We start from the raw sequence: 25,479 nt of genomic DNA, 5'->3' as shown, positions 1-25,479 counted from the left end.
ACGGCACGATGGTTCTCATTCAAAGAGCGAAGGCCAACCACGATTGGGATGCACCAGACGTATCTTCGTCGTCGTCGTTCATAAGGCTCGGTACACGCGCTGCTCTCTCTCTCTCTCTCTCGCTCTAGTTGTCTTTCTTTATTTTTGTGCCAGTCGTTCAATGAACGGTCTTGATGAATCCTCGGCCATCCATCAACCGTCTTGAAGGATCAACGATCTGACCATTTATGGCACTCATATGTTCTTCTCCATCTTTATCTTTTAAAGTTTATCCGAGCGAAATATGTGTATACGAGTATCTAAAAAATCCATCGAAGCCCATTGGCAATCTCTCTTCCAGTTTTCGGTTTTCAAGTTGGTGTTGTGAAGCACGACACGAACGGTGCTGTTGTAAGCCGTGAGAGAAGGGAGAGGAGGCCCATTGTCCGCCGTTGAATGAGCTCTTTGTCGCGAGGACACATGGTGTATGTATGTGTGTTGTGTTGTCGATGACGTTGCTAGCGGCCACTGACGATATGGCTGCTGCTGCTGCTGCTGCTGCTCGGTGACCCGTTGTTGCGCTCCTTGCCGATGATACGATACGTCTCCTCTCTCTCACTTACACACACACACACACACACGCTCTAGCCTCGTGGAAACAGCTCGTAGTCCTTCAGACCGCATCGAGAATGAATCTCGAGGAAGAAACGGTCTACCTTGGTACGAGAGAGGAGTGTGTAAGGAGGACGTTAAACCAGCCTTAACAAGATATATGTAGTCGTGTGCGAGGAAAAGCAACAGCTGTCGAACATTGACTATGCTCTGACCATTATGGCGGAAGATCGACGTTGAATCGAGAAGGAGAGTGGGAGTACGCTCGAGCTTTGCCGTTCTCTGTTGTTGCTACCACCGTCGTCACCTGGTGCATCTATGCGATCTCTCATCGACGTTGATTCCTAATTGTTATAGAGTTAACGAGCTCGATCGAGATAGAAGGAAAAAAGCGCATTTTTGGTAGCTTTGGGTAAAAAGGAAAAAAAAATACACGCGTCGTGAGTTAAATCGACGCAATCGGGTCAACGTCGGCAAAGTTTTCGATCGATGGGGAGGGGGGGAGACCTATCGACACGACTTGTCATTTTCCTCTCTTTTACGAGCCACCAACAGGCACCGGTACCACGCCCTAAATTAGTACGGTGCAAGATTTCAACCTATTTTCGCTTGTACTCTCGATATAACTCGAGATAACAACGTTCCGGATATAACTCGATCGGCAAGCTCAAACACGGCCGCCTCTATACGTCTTGTCCTGCCAAGAGAGACGTCGGCGCCATTATTATCTGCGCTTTTTCTTTTCTTTTTTTTTTTTTTTTTCTTTTTGCTTTTCTCTCTCTCCTCCCCTTGATCGTTGTTTACTCTTACGTAAAAGCCTCGTTTCGATTACTCTCGATTTAGCAAATTAAAATTATAATTTATTTAGACGCAAGACAACGACCTTGTCGTTTGGATTGCGTCCGATGCGAGGGACATCAGGGTGTTGGGGATAAAACGTTGTTATGCGGAATCGAGTTTGTTGCGAATGTTGAACGACAACGGTGTTTGCGAATACGTTTCCAAAGTTTGTCAGGTTCTCTTGGAAAGAATTCCTTCATAGATGGAAGAAATTATTTTATGCTGGAGCTGAGAAAAATAAGAGTAGAAAAGTTTGCGATTAGTAGCTCTTCTCGACCGTCTCTCTTAATTAGATACGTGAATGCGGGTACGCTTTGATGCGGGGATGGGATTAGGTCTCTGGGAAATTAAAATTCCAGCTAAAGTTTCGAGGACGAAACGTCCTCTTTCTTTCTCTCCCATTCCCTTAATCGTAAATGTACGTGGAAGGTCTTTTAGTAGGCGTCGAAAATCGCTTGAAAGAGGAGAATATATGACGATAACTTTTCTTTTATTTTGTTTATTTCTACGAGCAATTCTCATCCTACATAAATTTTTGTGTTTCCGAAAGAATAATTTTGACGTTGATGGCGCGGACGGCGGGTGAAAAGCGAGAGGGAAACGGAGAGACAACCAAGGGATTTTCGGGATTTCGAAAGGAAAGATTAGAGGTCGGCACGAGAGAACGGTCACATCGGTTCGAACAATTTCGTACTTTACGGCGACTTTTGAGGAATACCTAATCCTCTTCGGGTTGCAAGTCCTTCGAGGATTGTCCTGTCCAATTTTTGTGTTATTTCTCATTAAAGATTTTGCCCTGGCCCCTGCTTTTCGACCAACCTAAAATCTTACGCCGTAAAGTTTCAAATGGTTTCGCAGGCTTAAATATCCATTATTCTCGATCCTTTTCTCCTTCCTTCGGTGGATCCTTTATGTCGATCATGTCATCCTCACCGATTTCGTTGGTTTCGTTTCCATCGACGTCGAGCATTGGCTCGTGTCTCATCAGTCGATATCGATTGTCCAGATGAATGGCTGGCTGGGGTTTTTTCGTATGCCATAACTGCAAACGAAAAAAAAAGTTTTTTTTTTTTTTTTTTTTTTTTTTTTCTTTTTATAAATAAAATGTAAACCTTCGAGTATTTTCTACGTAGGTAGGCAGTTGTGTAAGCGCAACCAAGCAAAAGTTTCTACTCGGAGGAGAGGAAAGAGTTTTGAAAAGTATCGATCGATGAACGCCCGATGACTCTCGTGATTGGAAACGTTTGAACGGTAGTCCATCGAGAAAATCTTCGGTAAGAAGCTTTCGTCGGAGACTCGAACGACATGTCAAAATCGGTGTAAAATTAAAAAGACTTTTTTTGATAAAGTAATGGCAGTAGCGGTAGTAACATCGATCGAGCGAAACTTTAATGATTCCCTCCGAGTAGAACGGAACTCGAGATCATCTTGTGTATGCTCTCTCGGTATAGGGTGGAATTCACAATTTTAATCGCGTCTCGACGAGCTTGGGGAAGCGTAGACCACCGTGCCTGTTAAGTGCTTCCACACGCGTTTCCCTCGATCTCTCGTCACTCCCCGTCTCCTCTTTCTCTATCGCGCGCGCACGCACGCTAAACCGACGAGATTGTCAACTCGCTCAGGGAATAATACGTTCTGGAATCGCTGACACGACGACAACGACGAGTAAACACGCTTTTCTATCGCTGTTGATGCTCACCGAGTCAGCCCCTTCGAAACGGTTTCGCCTCGAAACGAGTGCAAAGCTCTGCAATTTTTTTTCACCCCTATTCAACCTCCTTTTTTTTTATTGCTTATGATCAGCCGAAAGCATACTGTGTACCTTGCTCTTTCGTTTTCAGTCAATTTCATTAAAAGAATTATTAGTAAAGGAGCATTCGTCGTACATATATATTCATTGTGACGATTAGAAGCGGTAGAAGTCCGTCCATCCCCTTTTTTCCTTTTTCTTTTTTTTTTTTTCCATCGAATGCAGCTTGAAAATATGCTTCCCTCCTCCCTGAGTCTTACTTCTAGGAATAATTTTTTACGTCGGCTCGTTCGAGCAGAGAGAGGGTACTCGACATGCGTTTTCCGTATTTACTCGCCTCTCTCCTTTATCCGTTTCGAAGGAAAGTTCGATACTCGGAAACGCACGAGTGGGCTGAATCGTCGGTTTCGAATAGAGCCAGTTCTCGGTATGACGTGATGACCCATTTTAGTTTACGAGCTAAACGCTAAAAGATGTCTGTTCGAATAAATCGGTGAATCGATCGATCCTGAGTAATTAATTTTCTAAGAGGAATTTTCTCGTCGTGACTACTCGACGCGCAGAATCTCTAGCGATAGCGTCTACGTACATAGACGTATATATAAATAAATATGTATATGTATTTACTCTTTCCTCTCTTTCGACGGACCTGTTGCACCTATAATTTTCCTTTTTCTTTTTCCTTTTTTTCTTTATTTTCTCTTCTAGGTGACTCTCTTTTAAGAAGAATCAATTTCGTAAGTCGCGAGTTTGCAAGGAAGTTGAGAGGAGGGAAAAAATGTTTAAAACACCCTCGAAAGAGAAAAAGAAGGGAGCGATAGAAGTGGTAGAAATCGAATTATCTCGTTAGAAGCCGCAAAGAGGACTCGCGAAGAAACCTTTGATAAGCACTCTCCTAAGCCAAATACCCGACCCGAATTCATGGGTCTTCCATATCCATACATCCTTTGGCTCCCTCCGTAGGGTTTCCAAAGAGCATGCGTTTCTAAATCGTCCGAACTCTGCTCGCATTTGTTTAACAAGCTCTTCGCTAATGATCATCGATTACCCAAGGAGGCACAGCAGCCATGTTGAACTCCCTTGGTCGATTTTCTCTCTCTCTCTCTCTCTCTCTCTCTCTCTCTCTCTCTCTCTCTCTCTCTCTCTCTCTCTCGGCAAACGATATAAATTCCTAGCGACTCTGGAGAATCCGCATCTCTACCGAACGCATAAAGAGAATTGACTTGACTCGAATGAAATTTTGCGTGCAATTACGAGTAACGAGGATTAGATCGATACGATAGAGGAATATCGACGACGTTTTGTAAAAAATTGAAAGAGAATAGCGACCGCTAGACTTTGCATTTTACAGACTTCGTGCCCATTCGCGTACGGAGTATTGATCTTAGGGGGATGATTTTTAAGACTCGCTTCGAGACCACCAGTACAGATGGCATCACCTTACGCTTGCAATTTCCAGGGAGAATGAATTCGTACAAGATCGTACGCCGCTGTACTCTCGTCATTTGAAATTCTTTAATCGCGTTCCTAGCATCGATTTTAATGACTTTTTCACGAGCTCGTTGCAATGGTCGATCGATAATAATTAATCGTCGATTTCGACACGATTAATATCCATTATACGATTTCTCTCTGGTTTCATTTAAGAGGAGGAAAGTTTCTATTAATTATCTTTGACAATGCTCGCATCCTCTCCGTCATAAATAATAATTCCTCTTCGAGCAGCATCGACAGGGACATCCTTTTAAACTCTCGGATAGTTTCTCTCTCACTCCCTGGCCGTCTATCTCGAAACACTTACGTCGTGATAACTTCTTAAGGCTTCCCTCGAGAGGTAAGTTTGACGACGACGACGGTGGTTCTCAACGGAGCTCCTCTCTGTGATATCGTCCGATATGACGGCTCGGATGTAGAAAGATTTCGGTAATTTATGTAGGATAAATTGCTGAAATCGGATATGGATGTCTCGGAGGAAAGAATTTGCCACGATTAGAAGCGATAGGAAGAAGGAAAAAGACCCGTAGAAGAGGAGCAGAGGCTCTCAAACGAGGAGACGATTATAATAGACGTTGTACGCGAGAGAGCACGGAGGTTATTGACCAGGCGAAGATAGGTTCGCCGAAGGGGTGGCGTCGACGACGACGACGACGACGACGACGGTTGTTCATAGGGTGTTGGTGGGTGCGAAAGGGAGGTGTCGCAGACGACGTTGGTGGCAGCAGTCGTTCGCACGGAGGTAGGAATCTAAGTTTACCGACTGTTCCGAGAGAGATTTACCCCCACCTTCCGAAGAACCTTGATTCTTTTTTTTTTTTTTTTTTTTCTTTTTTAAGAGCGACGCCTATGCGTCTACGGGGTTGTCAAAAATTGGGATCGACGAGGAGAGGGAGGAGAGAGGCTTTCAATTCGACTCGTTCTCTGATCGAATTAATTTTCATTTCGATTTACGACGGATTATTATTATTGCTTGCAGCTTGTATTGTACAAAACGTAACTATTCGTAAAACGAGTTTGATATAATCGGTTGGAGGAAAAGTTATAGAAATACCAAGAAGGGGATAAAAACAAATTTCGATATATTCCATATTTTTTCGCGCGCATTTTCGCTACGAAACGACTCCTTGTGTCGTCTCTTCGACACTTGGCACCACTCGTGTTGTGTACCTTCTTCGCAGCGTCGTTAGCGTTCGAGCACTCAAACGATCCGATTCTCGGGACTCAAGTGTAAATTATTTTTAAGTGCCCGAGACGCTCCGGCTAATTACTCGCATGGAAATGTAAAAGAAAAAGCAATCTCCTTTTGTTTCAACATTGTGCTTTATTGATCGAGCCTTGGATTGCTGTTACCTATGTCTTAGAATCTATTCGACTCACGGGATATATATATATATATACATACATACATTATATATATATATATATATATATATATATCGTTTCGCAGCGAGCCGGATCATCGAACGGATCTATCTCAATGGCACTTTATTCTACTATCTGCTCGCAAACGAATGCGTATGCTTGTGTGTTTGTGTGTGTGGATTAGACGAGTCATTCGGAAGAATTTTCTCGATTCGTTGGAAACGAGTATCGACCCGATGTGCCCCGGCATATAGTCCGATCTTTCTCCCTATCGTGCCTTTTTGCTTTCTCTCTCGCTCTCCCTCCCCCTTCCCCTTCTTGTCTTCCCTCCATCGTGTCTAGCCTCATCCCCCACCACTTTCTCGAAAACTGTGCGAGAGAGCTGCGTGTTGTGCGCCCGCGCGCCTTTTACGCCTATGGATTTCCTCCTACGTTATTTTCTCTCTCTCTCACTCTCTCTCTCTCTCTCTCTCTCTCTCTCTCTCTCTCTCTCTCTCTCTCTCTCTCTCCTCCCCTCTACTTCTTCCTAGATAGTCGTCCTGTCGTTACTAGGAATTGCAAGAAAATTAACAAAGTGACCTTGATGCGCTGGAAAAATTAAGCTTGCTTTAAATAAAGACATTTTTAATATTTTCCTTTTCACAATCGTATATAAATCCGTATAAAATAAAAACCGAGAGAAGTCAAAGGAACTCCGCGATGATGGACGTGGATATTCGCTCTGCACGGAGGGAAGGACAAAACTTTTCAAGTTACGTCGTTTTTTCATTCTCCTCCGTTCCCTTCTTTCATATACTTTTTTAACTTCATCCACCTACGTTCTCTCATTAGAAAATTTGTGCGACATCGAAATTTCCACTCTCTTTCGAGACTTTTCCTCGTTCTTTTTATTTCTTTTTGCTTTTTTCTTGTTTTTTGTTTTTTTTTTGTTTGCTTTCTTCTCCAACCTCTCTCTCTCTCTCTCTCTCTTTCTCTCTCTTGAGATACTTGGGAGTAGACGGAACGTCTACCATGACGATCATTCGAGTATCCGAAGCTTGCGAGAACTTTGCAGGAAACAAATTCCAATCGAGTTTGAAGCTCGTCGCAAAGTACGAGTACTTTTCGAGGACGATAGAAGAGATCGCTAGAAAACAGTAGAAACAGCGACATAACGACGGAGAATAATTCTTCTGGATTCGTATAGCTGTAACGGGAATATCTTTTTTTATTCGCTAGGACCATTGTTCCGTTCGCGTCATTTCCCCTCCTCACTCCTCCCTTTCTTCCTCTTATTCGCGCAATCAATTAGTTATATTAGTAGGAAATATAAACATCGGGCATTGTACGATAGCCGCCAATGACTATCTAAAAAAACGCTGTTTTAGCACAATTATTATAATATTATATTATATTTATATATCGCTTGAGTAGTTGAAAGTGAGTCACCGATTTTTAGTATATCCGTGGCTTTATTTTTTATGCAATTGGTATGGCGAGGCACTGTTACATCTATTACACACGTATATATTATACATTTGATATCTGGTAGTTGCGGCAAACTCAACGCATCTAATTTATAATCATGTATACACTATATATATGTATGTATGTATATGTATATATGTATACATGTAGAAGTATCGTCGCTTATTTTGTCAACTGATCATTTTTTGTTTTACTGCGCATATTATCTATTGGTATGTGTGTGTATGTGTATATATATATATATATATATATATATATATGTATATATATAGTTGTGTATATCGTTTAGATTTAGATGTATTGATAATTTAATCGTCATTAGTATATCACCCATTGCTCTTTAACGCATAGCCACGTTTGAAGTAAAGCGCAAGAGGAAGTATTTGTATTATAGCAGACTTTTGTGATTGTCTCTTTCGCGTTGAACTTCTTACATAAGCTTCTATGGTAGACTATATTATATTCTTTCCGTTTCGTCGGAACGACGCTGGAATGAGTAAATCGTTAGATATATATTTGCTGTGTATTTGAGCGGCGGACACGTTTAGAGGTTCGAGAGGGAAAAGAAAAGAGGAAAGTCTCTGACATGTTTTCTTGGTTGAGTCAGAGAAAAGGAGACTTCTTCCGCAGACTTTCCCAGCGACGTTTTGCCATCGAACGAAATGAAAGAGTGGGAAAGAGTACTAGACAGATGAAAAGATAAACAAATAGAAAAGAAAGAAATTAGAGAGAAGGACTACGCTTAAAAAATGGCGAGCCATCGTCGGCCCGTTGATGAAAAGTCTTTTCAGCTGAGAACCGCTGTTGTCTCTTTTTTTTTTTCAAGGATGCAGGTACGAAATCTGGTTGTCGGGCCTGGTGAAGTGACTATGGACCACCGGGTGCGGGCGCGAACGGTGGACCAACGGTGACCAAGACACGGTGTATTGTCTATTGTGAGTTTCCTCTAATTACCAGATCCTAACCGAGCCCAGGTAAAGAAACCACCATGGAAGAGTGAGAGAGGGAGGGAGGGGGAGAGGAGTGGCGCGAGGAAAGAGAGAAAGAAAAAATAGCTTCCTTATCTGTTAGCAAAGTTAAATGGAGCATGCCGACGAGTTTCTTCCGAACGAAATAATAATAAAAAGTTAATTTCCGTGTGGGGGTAAACAAAAATGGCGAACGAAAAATCTCAGAATCTGGCACACCTCGATACTTTCTACGTTTCTTAGAAGAACCTGCAATAAGTTTGACTCGATCGAATAGAGTCACGCACGCGATCAAATTTAGGTTAGAACGTCCTCTCGACGTTCGCGTAGCAAAAGCCACATTGTGTATCGTCGGTGTTTTTAATCCAACGACCGGATTAAAAGGAGGGAAAAAGCTTGCCGATCGGCGATTCCGCAACGATCGAATCGATGGGTGTGGTCAGGATTTCTGCCTCTCTCGCCAAGAAATTCCCTTCGCGCGCGCGTGTTCTGTCGCTCTCTCCTTTTTTCCTTCGTTCGTCGCCCTTTCTTCTCTATCTCCCCCCCCTCTCTCTCTCTCTCTTTTACTCTCGCGCTTCTCGTTCTTTTTTTAGCTGACTCTCTTGCACCGATCGACCTTTCTCTCTTCCTTCTCCATTCCTTCTATGATTCCTATCTCTCTCTTTGCACATTTTGACTCTCTATTTCTCTCTGCATATTACATGGAAGTAGGGTAATCGTTAGAAAAGTATCACTCTAACATACATAACCATATAAATGTAACGTTGAAAAAGAAAAAAAAACGAAAATGACTCCTCCTACGACTTAGATCGCTCTTAGATCCTTTCGCGAATGGTGTACGCGTGTGTGTAACTGTTACGTATGTTTATTTGAGATTTACTTCACCACGTTCCGCGTTACGTAGCCGTGGTAAACGAGCACGCGCGCGCGCGCGCGTATACGCTGTAGTCGGTAAGTAGACTCGTCCGTAGGTTCCCGATGTTACCGATGTCAGAATTTCTCGACGAGTTCTCCCTCTCATAATCTCGCGAAACGGGTTTAGCTCCGCGTGATGGGAATGGCAAAAACGCAGGAAATCTTCCTTTTCGATGGAATCCTTATTCGTCCTTTTTCGATCGATTCGAAATAGGAAGCATTTTGTACGGTTAACGCGATAACGAATCGCGTTCCCATATCGCTGGACAGTTCCAACAAATTTCTCTCTACTTTTTTTTTTTTTTTTTTTTTTTTTTTTTTTTATTTCATTTTTCGATCGTTTATTACGAGGTCGTAAAAGCAACCACAGAACGAGTTTGTGTTTTATTCGACGTTCTCTCTCTCTCTCTCTGGCTTTTTACCGTTTCACTTTTTTTTGTCTCGTCCTTCCGTTTTTTTCCCTATACCCAACTTCATCTCTTTTTCTCTGTTTTTTGTTTTGTTTTTGGTTTTTCCTATGGTCACGCTACGCGCCGCACATTCTCTCTTTCTCTTCTTTCTTCATCGACAGCTATTGGATCGTAACGACGGAGTTACTTTCGAAATCGAGCGTTTCTTTGCAAAAACAATTTCATCTTTTCTTTATTCCGCAGCATCTTTCTAATGGTCTTTGAGAGGTATAAAATAAAAAAATAAATCGTCCTACTCGTTGGAGTAAATTTTTCATTCGTCAAAAGTAATAATTACACGAGCTGTGAAAGTAGAGTAGTAATAATAGTAGTTGTAGTAGTAGTAGTAGTAGTGGGTAGTAGGATACGCGCAGGTTCAATGATGGCTTACATAAATAATGATCTTCGGCCAGAGTGTTAGCTTAGAATGATTAGGAATCATTGTACACGCGTTATCGTTACCTTTTACGAGATATCCGATTAATCGTTTGAACACTTCTGACAGACTACGACGATTTTAACGTATGCGATAGACATAATAAAGATATTTCTAATTACGTTTGATCGGCAGTTGTGATTTCGTAACGTTGGGTAACGCGAACCAAGAGGCTCGAGCATTTGTCCTTTATTCGTAGTCATAGAAAATCCGTTCTAAGCTTTCACCGACCATCGTCCTTCGTAGCAAATCCTATAGGTCTGTAGAGAGATTCCGTTCGATTTGCGATTCGATCTTGCGACTCCGCAAAGTCCGTTGACTTTCCTGCGGCGTGTCTAATAACATGATGTATATACGTACATACAACTTATATAATTGCGTTTGTCTCTTTATATTCTTATATAACACCCGTATAATATTCCCTCTCGTTTGATCTCTATTTAGCAACTAGTCCGTAGTGCTCTTCGGAGCAAACTCCAATATTAACGAAGCATCGATAACAAAGTATCCCGTTGTTTAACCGATTAACTATGTATCACGTTGTCGATTGGTTAATAGCGCATCGTAAAAGAGCATGGGTATATTACGTACACGCATATACTTTTATGTATGCGCGCGCGCGTATATATATAAATAGCTATATATACATATACGTGTGTGTATGTATTGTTTCAAGTAACTTGGTTGGATGTATTGTGTTGCGCACTCTCGTCGTATTAAGAAACAAGCACATCCGCAAGTACTCTACTTCCGTAGGAAAGGAAAGAAGTAATGTCAATCCGGTTGGTCTGGTCGTCGTCGATGGTGTGCGGCGGTGTAGTAGCCCGAAGAGGGGACCATGTTGGATCTCAAGATGGCGCAGAACCAGAGAGAAGCTTATTTATTAAGGGTGTCGACGACGACGGCGGCGGCGGCGACGACAGCAGGAACCTCGAGAGAAGGTTGTGACAAAGAGAAAAAAGGTGGTGGCTCGAGAAGAGAAGAGAAGAGAAGAGAAGGCGCGCGTGCCCTGTTTGTTCCTTTGGGAGAAGACAAAAGAAGCAGGGATTTCGAGGAGAAACTTCTTTCCTCACCTTCGTGTGTTGCGTACAAAGGATAGCGAATAGCAAAGAGTCCGTGAGCGTGTTCTCCTCTCTTTTGTCATGCCAACGACGAGGAGAAGAGGAGAGAGTGCAAAAGAAAAAGAGACAAACAAAAGAAACAAGAGGAGAAAAGAATGGAGGACGCGCTTCGTCCCGAAGGATCTCGCATCATACATCGATCGATGCGATAAGAAGCGAGAACGACGTTCTAAAGATCGACAGAGGGAGATGGAAGCGATTGAGCAGAACGAGCTAGACGTGGGCCAAATTCGAGACCCGGGGGTTTCGATGAAAACTAGTTCCTTTCTTTCGACCTCTCCCTTCCTCCTCCTCCTCTCTCTCTCTCTCTCTCTCTCTCTCTCTCTCTCTCTCTCTCTCTCTTATTATTGCTCCGTCACTCGGGCGATAACGAAATCGTCAGATGGTGGAATTTTCGAGCGAGAAGAGAAGAGTGGAGGAGGCTGGCGGGGACGAACTCTCGTACGACACTGATTTAGCGGTAGGTCAGTAAATTGGTTGAAAACAGTCAAACACGACACAGAACCGTATTCCTTTTTCCTTTATTTTTCTTTTTTCTTTTTCTTTCTGTTCTTTTATATTCTTTTGTGTTTTTTGTCGCTCGAGTTTTTTCTTATTTTTTCCTTTCTTTCGCTACTCGTTTCTGCAAGATCTCTCACAGTGTGTTGTTGTTGTTACCTTTTGACCAAAGTAGTCTCAACCCGAAATTAGATTTTTTACGATCGTCGTCTTCGATGATGTCGATTTGTGGTGCTTGATGGGAGGTGTTCGATACTTTTTTTTTTCTCTCTCTCTCTCTCTCTCTCTCTCTCACGAGGACGCCTTTGAGCACAACGAGTAGTAGTAATCGAGATATCGAACACTCCTTCGAAATATCGTAAATAGCATTTGTTGCTCGTTTTTTAATCCGAGTGGTTTTCTTTGTGTTTTGTACATGTACACGTCGTAGGCAGTTATTAGCATATATATCTATGAGCGATCATGTCGGCTTCACTTATTTAGATGGGAAAGAAAATTTAATTAGTCATGTTTATCCAACTTTTGATCGACTTTATTTTTCTCGATTCTTCTTTCTCAAGTAGTTAGACGCAAAGAGATGTATGTCCAATTCTTGACGGTATATAAATTTTAATAAGGCTTAACCAATCGCAATTATAAATCGCCTTCGAATAAAATCTAAATATTTAGAAATAAACAACATAGTACATAGTAATAGTTGATAAATAGTATCGACTACATATAAACGAGTATTTTCTTATTATAGCTTTTAATTAAACTCGGTGAGAAAAGAACAATAAAAGAAGAAGATATATTCGTCCTAAAGATTACACGTTATTAGATTTTTTGCAAACGAAGAACGAAACGACGAGAGGGGTGAACGTGTCTCGTTGTCCTTTGCGTTACCACGGGAAATTTCTACGGCGAGACAGACTCGATCGGTATTGCCGGAGGAAAAGTTGTTGATAATGTAGAAATCTCTGTAGTTGGTACGAATGCGAGTTACCTTTTCTACAATTGGTAAAGTAGTTTGAATGAATTTCAACGAACGATCTCGTTTCCTTTTCCCTACGAATCTCGATTTATTATAGTACGACCGACGAATTTTTTCTCCAATTACGAAATTTTATTGCTACGAATACAATCCTCTTACGGTCGATAAAATTTATGTGATTCCGTAGAAAAATGCAAAAGAGTTCACCAATATTGTTGATTAGCATCTTGTAGAGAAAAGAGAGAAAAAAAAATTGTCGCGCCTGTCGGATTGCATAAAACTGTCCGTGCCTGACTTCATCGTGATTTTTTTTTATTTTCTTTCGAAAAAATGCGAACGATATTTGCGTAAATCCGAAAGCGTTCCTCTCGTTGCGACAGTATATATCGCATATACCAATTCTCTTCCGGCTAACGTTCATCGATTTTTAAACTGTTTCGCCGTGTGTTAGCCATAACTCTATGACCTCTTCGCGCGAAGGTATGTATTATGAACGCTCGGTCGGTAATTCCGAGGGAGCAAAAAGCTATACGTTTGTTCGTTATTCATACGGCGGAATAAAAATGGCACGACGACGGAGAGAGAAAGGGAGACGGAAATTTGGGACATAGAGAAATTATTCCCTTGCAAAAGGAAAAGAAAAAGGATCTTGAGAGATTCTCGTTGGATGACTAAGACGATGAAAAAGATTCTCGAGGATAATCGATGATTGAGAGAGAGAGAAAGAGAGAGAGAGAGAGAGAGAGAGAAGGATCCTCGAGGAAAGAGAAAAAGGGATGAAAAATTAGTAGGAAGGTTTTTTGCCTTTAATCAAGATTCGCTCGTCGATCGTTCCATGTTCTTGCTAATGAAAATGCTAGGGAGAGAGAAAAAATCTCGGATCGGTAGATGAAACGAGCGAAAAGAAAAAAGGAGGGAAGAAACCTCTCGTTCCTATCGATAGTCGTCGTTCGCATCAACTATTCCTTCTGACCTGGGCGTGCCCAGGGTGCATTCTACGTATAAGGCACATTGTTGCTTGGTGTTGGTGTTGGTGATGGCGATGGCAATGCTTGTAGCGGTCGTTGTGGATTTAGGAGGGTTACTACACTGGGGTATGGTGTTTCCCGTTGGCCATCTGTCGAGGGTGCCCCCCGTGGATTAATTGGAGCCCCGCGTATTGATCCAATAACGTCGAGGTACTGGATACACGAGCCACGAAGAGAGAGGGAGCTAACGCCAGTCGTCAGCGTAGGAGAGTAGGGGTTGCGAGAGAGGGAGAGAGAAAGCTAGAGATATTTCTGGGATATATGAGATAGGAAAGGCACTGGGAGGAAATAAGAAGAAAACCTATTAGCTAATGGAAAAATCGTTAGTCTTCGTTAAATGACGACGAATCGTTCAGATTTCAAAATTTCTAATGGGTAGATTCTTTGAATATTTTTGATCCTTGCGTCGATCAAATTTACCAAATTTAGAACCAATTGAAAAGGAACTAAAATGGGAGAAGTTTACTCGTTCGAAAGGTTACTCGCAGTTCTCTCTCGATTCTTCTCTCGCTCGGCGCGTGTGTTAATTTTTTAAAAGGATTCGGTACGTGAAGCTTACTGGAAAAAAAGGAAGGGTGGGCGTATGTAAGGTGGAAACTTAAAAAGCGGCTACCCTACAAACGACTTTGCTTCAAGACTTTAAAGTAACCCCTTTAGCTATTACCGTCTTGTTTCATCTCCGACACCAACGTACGTTGCTGTTTCACCACGTTAATCGTCGGTCTTAATTAAAACTAATATCATCCAAATTAAAACAAATTGAGGACGCAAAGCTCTTAGTCCTTCCCGTGCAATCTCTAAATTTCGCTCGTTGACGTTTCTCGTCCAGAGAGAGAGAGAGAGAGAGAGAGAGAGAGAGAGAGAGAGAGAGAGAGAGAGAGAGAGAGAGAGAGAGGAAGGGTGAAAAAGAAAAAGAAAATAAAAAATACATACATACATACATACATACACACATATATATGTATATATATACGTAAAGAATCTTTGCGCGTGTAGAGTTGTAGAAAACAGAAGCAACGAGAAAAAACTACTCGTCGTTCGGAAATGAAGCATGTAACTGAGTTTTTTTGGTTTTATTTCCTTGCAATTTGATTTATTATTCATCGACTTTCCATTTTACTTCGGCGCACAACGTGATCGTTATAATTCATACAGTTTCTATTGGTTTTCAGACTTCTATCGAGTTTCATTTTTTTTTTTTTTTATCGATCGAATTCTTCCTACACGCAACGACTCGACGAGAGTTTACACGAGCAACATTTAATAATACATATACATATAGATATCCAATATGCGAGTAATCTTTGAATCTCGGACTCGGCTCAACTCGAAATATATACATATCTAAATTCTACGTGTGCATATCTAAATAGGTACACATAAGGTAATAGTGCTTATATAAACGTTTATACGGTTAACGTGTACGTGTGAACATAGCTTGATTACAGCTGCCACTGCGACGTGCAACGCATGCAACCTGCTTTGCCGCAAATACATATATTATATCGATCGCGGCTTTTCAGCCCGCCGGAAAACGCTGTCAACTTTACGTCTAGCGTTTTTATATTGCGATGTTATGGATTCTCTTTTTTTTCTTTTCTTTTTTATCTCCAATTAAAAAAGAAACTTTTAGTCGGGAAAATCAGTTTTGTACGATCATTTTGCATGATTGGAAGAAGAAAGGAAAATAAAAGTAAAAGAGAAATAAGGAATCGGCGCTATTATTCGGATATAAATGCTAATAATAGAAAATTTCCAAAAGTATTATCTAAAATCTATAGTAATGCCTACACAACAACGACATCTGCATGTGGCAGCATGTACTCTACGATCTACAACATCTATGGGGTTCTCTGTCTAAGGTCTCTCACGCGAATAATTATGACGGACCTTTTTTTTTTTTTATATATATATATATTACATATATATATATATATATATATATATATATATATATATATTTTTCACAATGAGCTTGATCAGCATTCTCTTCCACGTTTTTCCTTTTACTCTTTCGTTGATTCGTCTCCACGTTTGTTGGTTCGTTCCTTTTCATCTGTCTTCTTCTCAATTTCTTTCAATATCCTCAAGATAAATAAAAGGTAGCTAAATTTCCATTCGTTCCTCGTAGCATGCCGCTGTTCTCTCTCTCTCTCTCTCTCTCTCTCCTCTCTCTCTCTCTCGCTCACTCTGTTCTTATCGATGAAAGATTCGCCACCTAGCGTCCATGCCCTGAAGCAAGGTACAGAGAGAGGGCGAGCCGGCAACGCGTTCCCATCCACCCCAATCGCGACTTCTCTGCTCCACCCCGTATCGTTCGAAACACCACAGCAAAGCACCACTATCACAGTCATCACGGTTAACAACTTGTCACCGACGTCACCAACACAGTTATCATCGGCACTTCCACGTAAACGGTCATCGACGTGTACTCGTCGTCTCACGATCGTTACAAACGAAGAATGACCTCTCTACATTCTACATCTTTCCTTTTTCAAATATCAATTAAACGCATGAAATGTTCTTTGAGAAAAGGAAAAAAAAAGACGAAAATTATGATCGACCTCGATGTTAACGTTTGCATCGATCCCGTTCGAGACTACCGCCACCCCTCTTTATGGAGTCACTTTAAATTGGTGTATCAAACTGGGCTTGGATACAAAAATCGATTCGTTGCTCGATAGATGCTACTTTAAGTGAGACATGAAATTATTTCTTTCTAACAAAATGACAAAAAATCAGGTTGAGTCGAAGAACATTTGCAGAAGGAGGCTCGAAACTGCCAATTATCGTGTTTGAATTACCTATAATTATTTTAGAGGATTCTTTAAACTCTTCATTTTTTTTTTTCTTTCATTCTCAAAGGAGAAACGAAGTGTCGAATCATCGTAGATAACGCGATCTCTTTTTTTTCTTTTTTTTGTTATGTTTTGTTTTCTTTTTTTTCTTTTTTTTTCTTTTTTTCTTTTTTTTTGCAAACTCAGCGGTGAAAAAGAAAAACAGAATTTGATGAATTATTCTTATATCATATATAGCGTTCAATACCGGCCATCTTGGGAATGCCTAGCAGAGAAAATGTTGCGAAAACGAAACTCGTGGGTTTTTCTCTTCCAAAATATCTTGTTTTAATCACTGAAAGCTTTCGATCGGACGTCATCGCGACGACTACGTCGAGTAAGAGAACGAGGAATCAGCCGCGCCTTCCAAAAGCTGCCTTATCGACCGGAAACACCACATTGCTCGTGGTATCCACGTTGGCGATAATACGAGAGACATCTCCGTGGAAAATATTCACCTCGTGGCCATCTTTCTTCCTAAAATAAAACTAGACTCGACTCGTAGATATTTGGCCATGAAAGTTTGCAATTTCTCAAACTAGGACCCCGTTCCTCCATCAAATATGTACATGTACGATAAAACATAATGGCTGCTCGATCAAACAAAGTTTTTCACGAAGCACCGAAAGTAAGATAAGCCTACACACTGCTGTATGTTTTACCGATCCAACGAAGAAGAAGAAAAAGAAAAAAAAAAGAAGAAGAAGAAGAAAGTAATCAACACAGAAATAGATATTGTAGGAGATATAGGGATAGAGAAGTCAGCCATCGTAGCGATGAACGTGTTCTTCCTGAAAAGAATCCTTGCCGTTGAAAATAGAGTAGGATAGAATAATATCGGCGTTGAATGGACCACGAGACGAGGACAATGTCCCATCACACCAGTAACTCTTTGAAGGCGTACTGCTGTGACAGGACAATATCCCCGGCTCTGGTACACATGCGTGATCTCTCTCTCTCTCTCTCATCTGATGATCGTGGCACTGAACAGTCCCAATACGTTGATAATACACAGGAGTGTCCCTTTAAAGAAAATCCAAAGACTTTTTCTACATTCTGTTACATTCTGGCCGGATCGATTACTCGAACGCGACGCGCCAACTCGTCTAGGTTGCGTGTTTGTCCTCGAGTTAGCTCGTTGGATAAAAATACGAAGCTTTGTCAATGCGAGGTCGACGACGACGACGACGACGACGACGACGACGACGACGACGACGGCAGCGGCAACAATGACGAGATTTCTTCTCGTTCGCGTTCCACCGGTCGGCAAACTTTGCTCTCGTCCTCGAAGAAAGACTGTTCCTTCCGCGTTTAGTGCGCGTATCGCTCGGTCGAGCGTCCCGACGGCACTGCGTCTCTCGATGGCGGTGCCGCCTCCGCACCCTGTCCCTCCCCCACCCAAAGTAGGAGAGAGACGATCGGCCACCTTGGAGCCCCACCAGAGCAGGACTCACCCTCGAAAGTACCGACGTACCACAGCTAAAGAGACTCTCTCTCTCTCTCTCTCTCTCTCTCTCTCTCTCTCTCTCTCTCTCTCTCTCTCTCTCTCTCTCTCTCTCTCTCTCTCTCTCTCTCTCTCTCTCTCTCTCTCTCTCTCTCGGTGAAGCTACGCGCGTCTCTACGTAGCGTAGCTTGCGCTTGCGCTTTGTCAAGTGCGCGCGCGCACCCCCACAATAGAAAAAGGAGGGTAGGCGAGTTACTCGATGTTGCCGTGGGGCCACTGCTGTTTACCGGCCATTGGAGTATTCGCCGATATACTGAAAATACTTCGATTTATCGCCACTATCGTGTCCTTCTCTGCTTTTGCTTTTGCTTCTACTTTTGCTCGACTTCTCTGCGAATATCTTTTTTTTTTTTTTTTTTTTTTTTTTTTTTCTTTTTTTCTTTTTTTTTTTTTCTCGAACCTCCGTACTGCGATCCTCTTCGAATTCGACATCCCCTTTTACTCTCCATTTTTCATATTTCTTATTTCTCGAGCTTCCGACAGGCTTGGCTATGGCGAACCAAGCGAACGGGGTCATGGCTAGAAAGAGCGTCGTAGTCGATCGCAAGTTTCTGGATGTCCCCGCTCTCTCGATGTCGTCCCAATCGATTTCGGATTCGTCGATGGATTCTACGAGGTCGTTGATACCGCGACTAACTCTAAAACTAATCGTGCAAACGTCTTTGTTCACATTCCTGTGTTACCTAATGGTCAAGTAACGCGGCGGTAAACTACGACGAAGTTTGCTTTACCGATCAAGCCTGGGGGGTGCTACCAGAGGAACGAAGAAAATAGGAGGATGAAATAAGCCGTGTCCTCTCCTCTTAATCCTACATCCATCGTGTAAAAATTCCCTTTGCTCCGATGTGTGCGATGTAGCTAAGAATTTTATGAGAGAGAGGGAGGGAGAGAGAAATCCCCATCGCGATCGATTCCTTCCGCGAGCTCGGGAAAGACGGTCTAGGGAATTCTCTAGACTAGAGAAGAAAAAGATTCGAGGAGAGGGATATATAGCAAGGAGATGTAACAACGAAGAGAAAGAGAAAAAAATAAAAGATACGAGGAAAAAAGGAAGGAAGAAAGAATTTTCGCGGGGATGGATCAGGCCGCACGCGGTGCGGCTCGGCGCGGTGCGGTGCGGAACGCGACAACCCCCGGAAGAGAGCCGGCTGGAGAGGGAAAGAACGGAGGGGCGTATTGATCCACCAGCTGCGCGTTCTCTCACCCTCTCCGCCTCCACCGTTGCCACCCCCACTATCACCAGAGCTTCTCTTTCTCCGTTCCTACATCGAAACACGTTCGCTCGTTTCTCTTCGACCCTCTCCGGCAGGCAGGCAGGCAGGCAGGCAGGCAGGCACTCTACTTGCCTCGGGACCTTCTCTCCGCGATCGTGCATCCCCTTTCTCGTCTCGCAAGCTCGACGCCGCACCCCATCCAGCGCGCACCCTCTTTCTCTCTCTGACCGTGCCCGCGAACGTGCACGATATATCCAAAGCGAACTGACGCGCGACCCGTCTTTTTCCTTTTTCCCATCTTCTTTACTTTTTTTGTTTTTTTTTTTTGTTTTCTTTTTTCTTTTTGTTTCTATTTCCTTGCTTTATCCATTTTATTTGATCGTTCCTGATGTTTCTTCCTTTCTCTATCGCATCCCCCTGACTCTTCTTTTCTTTTTTTTTTTTTTTTTTTTTTTTTTTATCCACGTCGTTCTCCCTTCTTTTTCTCTCATAGAGAGTTTCTGGATAAAGTCGTTCACGTGATCGAAGGAACTCTCTTCCTTCCTTTTCTCCTTTCCTTTTCGAGGATCGGCGTTCATCGAGAATGAAAAAACCGATGGAGAATCAATTAATCGGATTTTCTCTCATGCGACGATTTCATGAGAATAACTCATGGAGACTACTAGCTTGGCATTCGTTCCTCTATAGTTTGACAAACTTTTGAATTATTCGCCATTTTCTTTCGACGTCGACGAGAAAGCTCTCACCGATGTTTGAAATCGTGTTGGCTCATCGATATTACAACGATTCGTAAAGATCGATTGTGCCTTTTAGAGGGATCGGGGACGAGCTATCCGATTTGATTCTCGTGGTAAGCCTAGTTCGTCCTTGTTAAATCAAGAGCTAGTAGACAGGAGATATGTGTATGCATATATATATATATATATATATACACATGGAAATAAATTGGCGTTACTTGTATTTTAAGTAGATGATAAGAAACATACCTTGAGAACACGGGGGTTGCGCAAGTCGAAAAATCGTGGTACCGAAGGAATTTCGAATCGATGATAATCTCTGAGACTAAAAGCAAAGAAAGAAATGCTGACTAAGTGGTCGTTATAAAGAAACGGTGTTACCGAAGGACTTACGTTACATCGATCGTAGTCACAAACATCCTGTGGTAGCACATGAAAGTGATGGAAATCAATAGCGCCGCCTTCAATGCGAACAGTGGTAAGAACTGAAACGTACGATATACAATGGATAAAGAAAAGATGTAACGAGTATGAAATTCATATAGAAGAGTTTTCACGTGCTTAGTTAATTTTCATATTGTTAGAAATTATAGCGTATATAGTCCCCGTATGTTCGTATCAAAGTTGTTTAGTTGAAAGAGATAACTATATTTGGTTCCTCCCTCCTCCCTTTTTCTTCCTTTATATTCTTTTTTTTTTTTTTTTTTTTTTTTTTTCAAGAACCAATGTTTCGATCGAGCAGTAGGGAATTTCAAAGTCCAATTTTTCGAGCGTCCCTACTGCTCGTCCAAGCAATGGTAATTAGAACGTTCTGATCTATTGCTGTACCGATGAATCTGTGGGATTTATGTTTCAGCGCCGGCATGGAGGCAGCGAACGGTGCAATCGAGCACGATTTTCACAATGCTCTGGTCCCGATAAACGGTAGCCATTCCGGCAGTTCTGGTAGAAGTACACCAAACGGAGGTGATCCAGCCCCTGGAAAACTTTTTGTCGGTGGTCTATCATGGCAAACTAGTAGCGAAAAGCTCAGGGAATATTTTGGCATGTTTGGAACCGTAACTGATGTTCTCATCATGAAGGATCCTGTTACACAGGTCGGTTTTATCATCATGACTCTCGAGGAATTAGAAGGAGCGATCGCTTTATATGAGGCTGTTTGCATCGCGTTAGAGTCAATCTTTCTCTCTCTCTTTCTCTCTCTCTCTCTCTCTCTCTCTCTCTCTCTCTCTCTCTCTCTCTCGTTTTGCAAAATACGTTTTTATGGTAGACGTGCACGTATGACGCGTGCATCGTCCAATCGTTTAAAGCAGCAGCTTCGTGTATTTGCTCCCAAAAAGACCAATTTTTCGTCTCTTTCTCGATAGGTCAAATCGTTTAAAGCAGTTCTTTCATTGTACCTTCCAAGTATATAATATAAACGTACAAGGCGCGCGACGAGTTCGTTTTCAAGGAGATTCGATGCACCAGTTTCTATTCCTTTCACTTTTGCACGAGACTTTATACAGTAGAAAGTAGAAAGAGAGTTGTACTAATCGATGTAACTAATAGCTGAGAGAGTATAAAGGAAGTAGAACGTAATAGTACAATGTATTATATTGACCGTAAAAAAGTGACGAAGGGCAGAAATATATCGAAAGTTTGCTAAACGTAATTGGGGAAACACGTTTCGCGTAGGGGAATCGAGAATTACTTACGATCCGTAATTGATATTTAAAAATTTTATTCTCCTTGTCTTATATTTAACCCTAGAATGTTTGTCTTTAAATTAGCTTGGAAAGCCTTGCATGTAAATGGTAGTTTGGTAGCATTAGCTAATTGTAAATAACAACATTTATATATACATTATATATATATATATATTATATATATATATTTATTTATTTGTAATACGACTACTTTTTCGATGCAGTTAGAATCAGGAATATATACGGATACAGATACGCACATATATATATAGGTATATGTGTATGCATTTCGGCGATTGGAAATAGTTCGGTGAAAAGAGCAGGGCGAGAGACGTGTTTTCGCGATATTGCCCCAGGTGGAACGGTCGAGCGGCGTGTTTGAATTTAGGCGCAAAACGGAAAGAGACAAAAAAAAACAAAAAAAAAAAAAAACAAAAAAAAACAAAAAACAAAAAAAAAAGAAAGAAAGAAAGAAAAAAAAATCAAACTAAGTTTAAGAAAAGAGAAAAGAGAAAAGAATGAAAGCCCCAAAAGGTAGAGAAAGCGGACAGTCGTGCATCGTGGCCGTTCTGGCTTTATCGGTTACAGCGTAGTCGTGGGTTCGGTTTCATCACGTTCGCCGAGCCCGGCAGCGTCGACAAGGTGCTGAAGTGTCCCATCCACACCCTGGACGGTAAGAAGATCGACCCGAAGCACGCGACGCCGAAGAACCGCGCGAAGCAGGCTAATCGGACGAAGAAGATCTTCGTCGGTGGGGTGAGTCAGGAGACGAGTAGCGAGGAGGTGAAGGCCTACTTCAATCAGTTCGGCAAGGTCGAGGAAACGGTGATGCTGATGGATCAGCAAACGAAGCGACATCGGGGTTTCGGCTTCGTCACTTTCGAGAACGAGGACGTGGTGGATCGCGTCTGCGAGATCCATTTTCATACTATCAAGAACAAGAAGGTCGAGTGTAAAAAGGCTCAGCCGAAGGAAGCCGTTCAACCGGGTGCCTTAGCCCTCGGTAAGAGAGTGGTTTTGGGCGCGTTGGGGGTTAGATTGGCGCCCCAACCGCCGCTCCCGGTGGCCGCGGCGGCATCTCAGATCGTCGCCGCACAAGCGCAAGCCCAGGTACAAGCGGCCGCGGCCGCTGCCGCGGCTGCCCAAGTGCAAAACGCCGTCGCTGGCTACGGAAAGTTATTCGCTAGCAGTTATCCCGCGTTATCCGCCTATAGATATGCGCCCTATCCGATTCCAGCTGCGGCGGTCGCAGCCGCGGCCGCGGCCGCGGCACCTGCCCCGGCTCCGGCCCCTCCTGCGGCCGCCGCGGCTGCCGCGGCTGCGGCTGCGGCGAGTCCGGCCGCGGCAGCAGCTCCTGGCAATCCCTATCAAGGATACTCCCTGACAAACGTCGACATGTCGAGCTTCCAAGGTGTCGATTGGGGCTCTATGTACGGCATGGGCATGTACGTCTAAGCTCCTTCCTTCTGTCGTCACATCTCTATTTTTTCTCTTTCCTTCCTCAAATCCTTTGCTTCCTCCGTCTCTCCTCACACTACTCTCATGTCCCGTTCGCGTCGTTTACCTTTCACTTGTACCAGCGACTCTTTCTCTCTTCCTCAACCAACTTTGACTTGTCACCCATTCTTCCTCTCTATTCCTCTATTTTCTCTCTCTCTCTCTCTCTCTCTTTCTCTCTCTCTCTCTCTCTCTCTCTCTCTCTCTCTCTCTCTCTCTCTCTCTCTCGACCATCACCAGCCTGACCGCCGACGCGAACATTCGGAGAAATCGAATGCGAGATTTACAAGTGCCTGCTGCTTATCTCTCTGGAGTCTACGACGATGACAACAACATCAATAAGAAGATCCTCGTCTATCTTCGCGAGAAATATCGAGGCAACATCGATCCTTTGGTAGAAGCGCGAACGCACGGCGCGAAGCGGCCGGACCTTGACATATTTGTTATCTCCTTCAAGATCAAAAGTTCAAACCGATAAAGACTGGAATACGGGTATGTACCGCAGGATGACTGATCTCGTCGATTAGAGAGATATTCGTAGCCACGAATTCGAATTAGAGGAAGATGTAGCTGCGAACGAGTCGCGATATGTATATGTATCTCTAGTTAAGGACGAGGCGAGCGCGTGGAGAAAAAAAAGGGAATATCGAGGAGCGAGAAGGGAAACGCGATGCTTCGAGACGAATTCCAAGTTTTTTCTTTTCTTTTTTTTTCTCTCTTTTTTTTTTTTTTTTTTTTTACGTTCTCTTCATTGTTCTTTATTGTCTCGATTCGAAGCTATCACGATCTTTTGGTTTTTTTTATCTCCCTATTTTCGAGTCGTACATTCGTATTTCGCGCTTGTCGATTCCCAAGTTCCACGTTCCCCGTGGCAATGTTACGGTCTCGTTGTTGCGGTCTCGTCTTGCGGCCCCGAACTTAATTACCGATTATCAATTAAAATATTTGCGTCACCGAATCGACCGAACCTTCGTTTAACTGGTCGTTCTCCTTTTTTAAACGCGACGCGTGCAAGCAATAAAATATACCATGAAGATAAAAAAAAAAAAGAAAAAAAAAAAAGAAAAAAAAAACGGGGGTCAGGCGTGCGATACCGCCAACGAACGGGATAACACCTTCCAATGGTCTTTGTCTCGGTTTATTTAAATATTTTTTTATTCTTTCTCAAGTTATCTTTCTTTTCCGTACCCAGCGAGAATCTGCTCGTGCATTTTCCCGAGAGATAGTCGAAAGTATCTGTTATATCGATCGTATCAATCCCAACTACGATCGATCTTTTTTCTCGACTTTCGACACTCGGTATTTTTGTCATTCTCGGGGAAGCGTAACACAGCGACTCTACACTTTCCGTAAAAAAAAAGACACGGGGACACGAGAGATATTTGCATGTGTATGTACGCGAATATATATATACACACACACACACACACACACACAAAGAGCATACAAAATACATACGTACACGTATATACATGTGTGGAAGGTCGCTTCGATCGACAAGAGTACAGACAAATACGTCTAGATATATGATGTATAGTGTAATACATATATATTTTTCTTCGAGTAACGGAAGACAATATTTCTCCGATCTTGGTCGCGCGTACATTAATATTAATAATAACTTTTTAGATGACGCGTTCGCGTAAGATTAGTTCTCTTGCGTAAAAAGCTGGGTTATCGTTACATTTACACAAATACACATATGCGCGCGCGCACGTACACACACACACACACACACACATACACTCAGAGAGAACGAGACACATAATTGTACGAAACACAGATAGTATTTAAAAAGACATTTCGACATCCGTTTTGAAAAAACCGCGCGCGCGTGTACTCGATCGAAAATGACTATGAACAATTCTTTTTGAAAGATGATGTAACGGGAAGGACTTTGTTTTCATTGAATTGCAAACTCGGCGAGTTTACTTAAACGGAATAATTAGTAGCGGTAACGACAAACAGTTTTGACGAATAAGGCAAAATACTTTGTCTGCGCTCTATCCGCGCGAGTATAATTATAATATAATATAATATAATATAATAACAATAATAATAATAATAATAATAATAATAATAATAATAATAATAATAATAATAATAA

The 25,479-nt window shown here is 42.3% G+C and overlaps 2 protein-coding genes across 18 annotated transcripts in view; one reads left to right on the top strand and one right to left on the bottom strand.

Annotated features, from left to right (window-relative positions):
• msi (RNA-binding protein musashi) overlaps positions 1–25,479 on the top strand; it is a 95,222-nt gene that overhangs the window by 52,519 nt on the left and 17,224 nt on the right. For 11 of the 17 annotated variants that reach the window (XM_035871616.2, XM_035871617.2, XM_035871624.2 and 8 more), the window contains 2 exons: positions 21,044–21,284; positions 22,464–25,479. The exon at positions 22,464–25,479 is cut by the window's right edge and continues 830 nt beyond it. In XM_035871616.2, coding sequence (XP_035727509.1) covers positions 21,044–21,284; positions 22,464–23,330 — 1,108 coding nt within the window. In that variant the 3' untranslated portion in view covers positions 23,331–25,479. Of the gene's footprint in view, positions 1–8,333; positions 8,443–11,773; positions 11,861–20,058; positions 20,301–20,420; positions 20,666–21,043; positions 21,285–22,463 lie in introns of those variants that run through there. The other 6 variants (XM_035871627.2, XM_085663338.1, XM_035871625.2 and 3 more) reach the window with 4 other exon arrangements.
• LOC146872326 (uncharacterized) lies at positions 1,981–20,667 on the bottom strand. The gene is made up of 3 exons (XM_085663343.1): positions 20,581–20,667; positions 20,437–20,512; positions 1,981–2,473 (listed from the first exon to the last, which is right to left on the bottom strand). Exons 1-3 carry the CDS (start codon positions 20,619–20,621, stop codon positions 2,303–2,305), a joined length of 288 nt encoding a protein of 95 aa, XP_085519469.1. The 5' UTR covers positions 20,622–20,667; the 3' UTR covers positions 1,981–2,302.

Source organism: Vespa mandarinia, chromosome 21 (genome assembly GCF_050613455.1).
Source record: "Vespa mandarinia isolate Hongniang chromosome 21, ASM5061345v1, whole genome shotgun sequence".
Taxonomy (NCBI): domain Eukaryota; kingdom Metazoa; phylum Arthropoda; class Insecta; order Hymenoptera; family Vespidae; genus Vespa; species Vespa mandarinia.
This window is presented reverse-complemented; position numbering and strand designations above follow the sequence as displayed.

What these genes read in the sequence shown, in the direction of transcription:
- LOC146872326 (XM_085663343.1), bottom strand. Translation starts at nt 20,621, where the DNA reads ATGTGCTACCACAGGATGTTTGTGACTACGATCGATGTAAC. An exon ending in GTGACTACGATCGATGTAAC is followed by an intron (nt 20,513 to 20,580) that starts GTAAGTCCTTCG and finishes CTTTGCTTTTAG; the next exon opens with TCTCAGAGATTATCATCGAT. An exon ending in GCAACCCCCGTGTTCTCAAG is followed by an intron (nt 2,474 to 20,436) that starts GTATGTTTCTTA and finishes TTTCGTTTGCAG; the next exon opens with TTATGGCATACGAAAAAACC.